The sequence below is a fragment of the Mobula hypostoma genome, chromosome 2, assembly GCF_963921235.1.
Source record: "Mobula hypostoma chromosome 2, sMobHyp1.1, whole genome shotgun sequence".
NCBI classification, from domain to species: Eukaryota; Metazoa; Chordata; class Chondrichthyes; order Myliobatiformes; family Myliobatidae; genus Mobula; species Mobula hypostoma.
The window spans coordinates 176,531,853-176,539,136 of record NC_086098.1 but is presented as its reverse complement, the minus strand read 5'-3'; the positions used below and the strand labels follow the sequence as shown (position 1 = coordinate 176,539,136).

Below are 7,284 nucleotides of genomic sequence, written 5' to 3'. Positions count from 1 at the left end.
AGATTTATGGACTGATCAAAAATCCGATGGCTGACTGGGAGAAGTTGTTTCTGAACTGTCCTGTCAAGATCTTAACAGCGTTTTTTTTTTGACAGGAGCATAATCCTCCATCAAAAACTCAAGTGAGGTGAAAGAAAATGATCTAATTTGACACCTCACATTGGTCAAAATTTCAGAGTGTTTTAAGAAAGGGTGCAAGACCAAACAAGGGTTTAAGAACAGTAGACTGGACAAACTGAATGGAATGACTGAATTATCAGTATCAGAGAGACAATGTGACCGAATAGTCGGATGACCTTGTGAGTCAGAGACTCAAGAGGGTGCAAATGAACTCAAAAGGTCAGAGACATTTGTGGAGGCAGAGGGATGGTCAACATTGCAGGGTTTATGAGCCACAATCTATCGAGGTTGAGAGCCACATGTTTTGTATATTTCCCCAGAAGCCAATCCTCTGTCCCTGCAGGTTAACCTTATGCTTGTTCCCCTGCCTGACACCCAGCTCCTTCTCCCCGTGCCTCACCCATCAGATCCACCCTGACATTCTGAGCCTTGGCCTGGCATTAACTCCTGAACGGTTCATTCTGAAAATCACAAGAAAATGCTGCAGATGCTGGGAATCTGAAACAAAAGGGACAATACTGAGAGCACACAGGCAGCATTGTGGAAAAAGTAACAGGGCTCCAGAGCAGTTTTGATGAGCTGAATGACCTAATTCTGCTCCTATGTCTTATGGCTTTAGTGTTATCCTGTTTACTTTTGCTAATTCTGATCCCAATTGGGTTGTGTAGATTAAGCTGGAAGGTTAAAGGTTAATTTTATTTGTCACATGTACATCGAAACACACAGTGAAATGCATCGTTTGCATCAACTCAGGGCAGTCTGCAAATGTCACCGTGCTTCCAGTGCCAACAACTCACTAGCCCTAACTGCACATCTTTGCAGGATACTGGAGCACCCGTAGCAAATGCCCGCAATCAAGGGAAGAACATACAAACTTCTAACTGACAGCAGCAGGAATTGAATCCCGATCTTACCACTGACGCTGTAGTAGCTTAATGAAGCCTGTCCGCTGCCTCCTCTCCCATAGCAGTGCGACCGCTCTAGTTGAGTATGATGTTCTCCTGAGGGGTTATTCCTTTAATGGGGAACGCATGTGGATGACTTTGTTTTCCGTGGGGAGGCTGATGCATGGGCCCTGACAAATTGGGGTCAGGTTTCAGTGACACGGAATGCAAGACGACTGGGGGTTCTTCACTGCTGCAGCCTTCCTCACGCTTCACTGCCGTTGTGATGTGTCGTCATCTTCCACCTGCTCCTCCATTGAGGTCTTTGTTGGCGTGCTCTTTGTCTGGAACTTTCCTCTTGGCTTTACTGTCATGGGTGACTCTACCAGGAGCTAAGCTCCAGGCAGCATCGCTCTTGGGATCTCAGGAAGTCATAAGCTTCTCCACCACGGCCAGGGGAAGATCCTCAGAGAATTCCTCCCCAAGCTACAGCTGAAGCTATTGCTGAGCTACTTGTTTGCATTTTGCTTAACGAGGTCTTCTTTAAACTTGCTGCTGTTAACTCTGGTGCCCAGTTTTCCAATTCTTCCCGCTCATTGTTGGGAAGACAACGATGATATCCTTCAGGCAGAATCCATCTATCAGCCCCTAGCATTCAATGGCACTACCGTCACTGTAAGCGCCGCAATCAATATCCTGGAATTTACCATTGATCAGAGACTGGAGTAGCCACGTACACAATGTGGTAACAATGGCAGGTCAGAAGCAAGGAACTCACCCCTCAAAGCCTGCCCACTTGAAGGCTCAAGTTGGGAGTCAGATTAAGTGCTCTCCACTTGCTGGACGGCGGCTTCAACAATACCCGAGAAACCCGACGCTATACAGTCATTGGCGAGTCAGAGGAGGTTCCTGAGAATGATCCAGGATTGAAAGGGTTTACATAAGAGGTGAGTTGGATGGCTCTGGGCCTGTCCTCACTGGAGTTTAGAAGAATGATAGTGATCTCATTAAAACCTACCGAATATTGAAAAGGCCAAGATTGAGTGACATTGAGAGGATGGTGCCTACTGCATAGCCTCAGAATGAAGTGCATCCCTTTAGCCATATGAATCTGTGCAATTCATTGTCACGTACAGCTGTGGAGGGCAAGTCATTGGGTATACTAAAAAGCAGAGGTTGATAAGTTTTTGGTTAGTAAGGGCATCAAACAGTAAGGAGAGAGAGCAGAAGAATGGGGTCGAGAGGGAAAAAAAAATCAGCTATGATGGAATGGTAGAACAGATGTGATGGGCCAAATGGCCTAATTCTGCTCTTATGTGTTATGATTTTAAGTCTTATGGACATAGTAGCCTATTGATAGGCTCCCCATCCACAAATATACACTCAATCCATCTTCAATGAATATTAACAGCAGTTTGATCATTACAGAATACACTGCAGCAATTCACCTAGACTTGTTAGACAGCGCCTTTCGAACGCACAAACTCCTCCAGGTAGAATGACAAGGGCAGCAAAAGCACAGAGAACATCCCCACCTGGAAGTTGCACTCCATTTCTCACAACTTGGAAATTTATTGCCTTTCCTTCACCGTCACTGGGTCCAAATCTTAGAAATCTCCCCCTAACCCTAAGGCCATATGATTAAGGAGCAGAATTGGGGCATTCTGCCCACTGGGTCCATTCCCTCGTTTAATTATAGCTGGTTATTTTCTCAATTCTAGTCTCTTACTTTGTCCCTCTAACTCTTAACCCCCTTACCATTCAAGACCCTATCAAACTCACCCTTAAAAACACCCAGAGCTGTCTATTCTGCACATTCACCACCCTCTGGCTAAGGAAAGTCCTTCTAGTCTCAGTCCTAAGAGAATGGATGCCCTCAGATGCCAGACTCTCCAAATACTATTCTTAGACCATAAGACATAGGAGCAGAATTAGGCTATTTGGCCCATGAAGTCTGCTCAACCATTCCATTATGGCTGATTTATTATCCCTCTCAATCCCGTTCTCCTGCCTTCTCCCTGTAACCTTTGACATCCTTACTAATCAAGAATCTGTCAACCTCCACTTTAAATATACCCAGTGTCTTTGCCTTCACAGTTGTCTGTGGCAACGAATTCCACAGATTCACCACCCTCTGGCTAAGAAAATTCCTCCTCGTCTCTGTCTTACGAGGTGGTCATTGCATTCTGAGTCTTCACCCTCTGGTCCTATATTCTCATGTGTAACATCCTCTCCAAATCCATTCTTTCTAGGTTGCTCAATATTCAGTAGGTTTCAATGACATACTCCTTTATTCTTCTAAACTCTAGTGAGTTCGGACTCAGAGCTCCTCATACCTTAGCTCTCTCATTTCCCATCTCCAATACCAGCTCATCCTTTCTTGGACACGGGGCCCAAAATTGCTCACAATGCTCCAAATGTGATCTGACCATCGCCTTGTAAAGTCTCGAACTTCTAACAGCCTTGCGAGCCACAGGGCCAGCCTCGAGGACTGCGGGGGTTCAAGAAGGCAGATCACCCTCACCTTCTGAGCGCCGCTAGAGACGCCTAGTTAAACAATAGCTCAGCCTGCAGAGCTTGTGCCCCTTGATAAATATGCGCTTTGAGTGCAACATGTGATAACTCGTAGAAAGGGGTTACACTCAGAAGACGGTGTTACTCATTGGGTGAGCCTGGTCTTCATCGGAAAACTCCCCACTGAGTAATTATTTCGAGACCGCCCATATTTTACTTGCACGACCTCCCCTGTCTAATTACTAGTTAAAAATCCGCAGGACCACTGTTTACTCAGAAGTCGATGGTGTTCAGTGCCAAACTCTTTGGACCGGCGGGTCAGGCGCTTTAGTTCAAGTCTCTCCAAGCTTCACGTGTTGGCGTTTCCCTGGTGGAATACTAACGAAGGAGAGAGGGAGGAAGGACGGAGACTTTGACAAGAGCAGCGACTGAGACAGTATGGTGAAGATCGGAGTAATCGCCAGGAAGGTTTGGAGCCTTCGCAAAAGCATTATAGTCTGCTTCACCCCACTGTTACTTTCTCCCGTATTGCTGTTCATGCCTCCAAAGGTAAATACTGTTCTGCGGCTAGACCGCGGGTGAGTTGGACGGTGTTTGACGATGTCGTGTACAGCATTTTTGTGTGTGTGTGCGGGGAATATGGATCAAAAAATCGTCTTAATTACAAACGTTTGTATTTGCGACCAAAAAGAACCCCGATCCAGAATTATTTCTGTCAGAATGACTCAACTTCCAAAACTATTAAATTGCACTAAATTCTTGTATGCTGTTGTCTAATTAAGGATTCCCCAAGTTGAATTTCAATTTGCTTTCTTGGGGGGTGGGCGCGTGGGGTGGGGGGGGGTGGGCTGTAATCACTTGAACTGAAATATTTAACCAACTTTATGTCTGTAACTTGTTATTATCTTACGATCAGGCGTTGTGACCACATTTTCCAGTGACAGTTGAGTCAGGAGCTTGTTAAATTCAAATCTTGTCCAATGACTTGGGTGCAAAAATCTAGTGAGAGTCTCCCATACACTACAGGTGTACTACATCGATGGCTGCAGTGTGTATTGAATGAAATGTTTGACTAATGCCCTCCTTTCCTCTCCTATAGATGTTCAAATATCTAGTTCAATGGTTCTATTTAATATCAGAGAATTAATACAATATACAACCTGTAATCCTTGCTCTCCACAGACATCCTCGAAACAGAAGGAAATCCCCAAAGGATGAATGACAGGAAAAACATAGGAACCCCAAAGCCCCCTGCCCCCTCCCATGCACAAGCAGCATGACGCTCCCCCTCCCCACTTATTCGAGCATAAAGCATCAACATTCCCACAACCCCCCATGCCAGCAACAGCAAAGCTCCAGAGTGACCATGGTCTACACTCCATCAAAAACTACTGTACATCCCAACAGTTCGACATCACTCAGGCTCTCTCCCAACTGAGAGCCGTGGATTCGTCCTGAAAGACTTATTCCTCAGTCATACTTTGTGCTTTAAGTACACCTTCCCTTTTGCCATCAGATTTCAGAACAGCCGAAAGCAATAAGTCATCAGAAGCATATTAGTTCATGCTCTGCTCCGCCATTCCAGCATGGCTGATTTACAAACCCGTGAAACCACCTAAAAATTGGACTCTCGTGGTACTTATTTCTTTTCTAACATAGCAAATTTTTATGTTCTGCTCTGAAACACATGTCTGTGAAAATACAGGGTCAAGTTCAAATTCAAATTTAATTGTCATTCAGCCATATGCAGGTATACAGCTAAACAAAACATCGTTCCTTTGGGACCAAAGTACAAAACACAGTACGGTCACACACAGCACATATACTGTAAATACAATCCAGCACATACTGTCTCAAAAAATATTAGCACAATAAATGATTCAGATTCTGATTCCTCATTCATCATCTCAGATACAGATTATACAATCATTGTCATGGTGTTGCTTAGGGAACTTCCTGCTTATAAATTGGCAAAGTTTAAAGTAAGTTTATTAATCATAAGACATAGGAGCAGAATTGGCCATTTGGCCCATCAAGTCTACTCCGCCATTCAATCATGGCTGATCCATTTTCCCCTCCTCAGCCCCATTTTCCAGCCTTCCTCCCATAATCGTTGATGCTGTGGCCGATCAAGAACCTATCAATCTCTTTCTTAAAGACACCCAAAGGCCTGGCCTCCACTGCTGCCTGTGGTAACAAATTACACAATTTCTCTGGCTAAAGAACTTCTCTCTGCGTCTCTGTTTTAAATGGATGGCCCTCAATACTGAGGCTATGCCCTCTTGTCCTAGACTCTCCCACCATGGGAAATATCCTTTCCACATCTACTCTGTCTAGGCCTTTCAACATTCAATGAGATCCTCCCTCATCCTTCTAAATTCCAGCAAGTACAGACCCAGAGCCACCAAACATTCCCCATATGAGCAACACACATCAAAGTTGCTGGTGAATGCAGCAGGCCAGGCAGCATCTCTAGGAAGAGGTACAGTCGATGTTTCAGGCCGAGAGCCTTTGTCAAGCCCGAAACGTCGACTGTACCTCTTCCTAGAGATGCTGCCTGGTCTGTTGCGTTCACCAGCAACTTTGATGTGTGTTGCTTGAATTTCCAGCATCTGCAGAATTCCTCGTGTTTGCATTCCCCATATGATAACACTTTCATTCCTGGAATCATCCTTGTGAACTTCCTCTGAAGGCTGTCCATTGCCAGCACATCCCTTCTTATAAGGAACCCAAAACTGTTCACAATACTCAAGATGAGGCCTCACCAGCGCCTGATAAAGCTTTAGCATCACACCTGCTCTTATATTCGAGACCTCTTGAAATGAATGCTAACATTGCATTTGCCTTCCTCACCACCAACTCAACCTGCAAGTTAACCTTTAGAGTGTTCTGCACAAGGACTCCAAAGTCCCTTTTCATCTGAGATTTTTGGATTTTCTCCCTGATTAGAAAATAGTCTGCAGGTTTATTTCTTCTACTAGAGTGCATGACCAAGCATTTTCTATTTTCTACTCATGATTTATAATTTAAATTTTTAATATTTACTATCGATTTGTAATCCAGGGAGCGGGAAACGCAGAATCAAATATCGCTGTGATGATTGTATGTTCTAGTATCAATTGTTTGGTGACAATAAAGTATATTTTCCAACATTGTATTTCACTCGCCACTTTCTTGTCCATTCTCCTAATCTGTCTAAATCCTTCTGCAGCCTTCCTGTTTCCTCAACTCTACCTGCCCTTCCACCAATCTTTGTTTCATCTGCAAACTTGGCAACAAAGCCATCTATTCCATCAGCTACCTCAGTGATATACAACGTAAGAAGAAGCGGTCCCAAGACCAACCCCTGCGGAACACCAATAGTCACTGGTAGCCAACCAGAAAAGAATCCTTTTATTCCCACTCACTGCCTTTTACCAATCAGCCAATGCTCTAACCATGCCAGTAACTTTCCTGTAATACCATGGGCTCTCAACTTGGTAAGTAGCCTTGTGTGTGGCATCTTGTCAAAGGCCTTCTGAAAGTCCAAATATACAACATCCACTGCTTCCCCTTCATCTATCCTACTTGTAATCTCCTCAAAGAATTCCAATAGATTCATCCTGAAAGATTTTCCCTTAAGGAAACCATGCTGATTCTGTCCTATCTTGTCCTGTGTCACCAAGTAATCCATAACCCCATCCTTAACAATTGACTCTAACGTCTTCCCAGCCACTGAGGTCAGGTTAACTGGTCTATAATTTCCTTTCTGCTGCCTTCCTCCTTT

At 44.4% G+C, this 7,284-nt stretch overlaps 1 protein-coding gene across 1 annotated transcript in view; it reads left to right on the top strand.

The window, feature by feature from the left end:
- The first annotated feature begins 3,650 nt into the window (after positions 1–3,650).
- Positions 3,651–7,284, top strand: part of slc13a3 (solute carrier family 13 member 3) — a 64,614-nt gene continuing 60,980 nt past the window's right edge. The window contains exon 1 of the mRNA XM_063041143.1: positions 3,651–4,067. Within this exon, the coding sequence (XP_062897213.1) occupies positions 3,957–4,067 (111 nt within the window). The 5' untranslated portion in view covers positions 3,651–3,956. The remainder of the gene's footprint in view (positions 4,068–7,284) is intronic.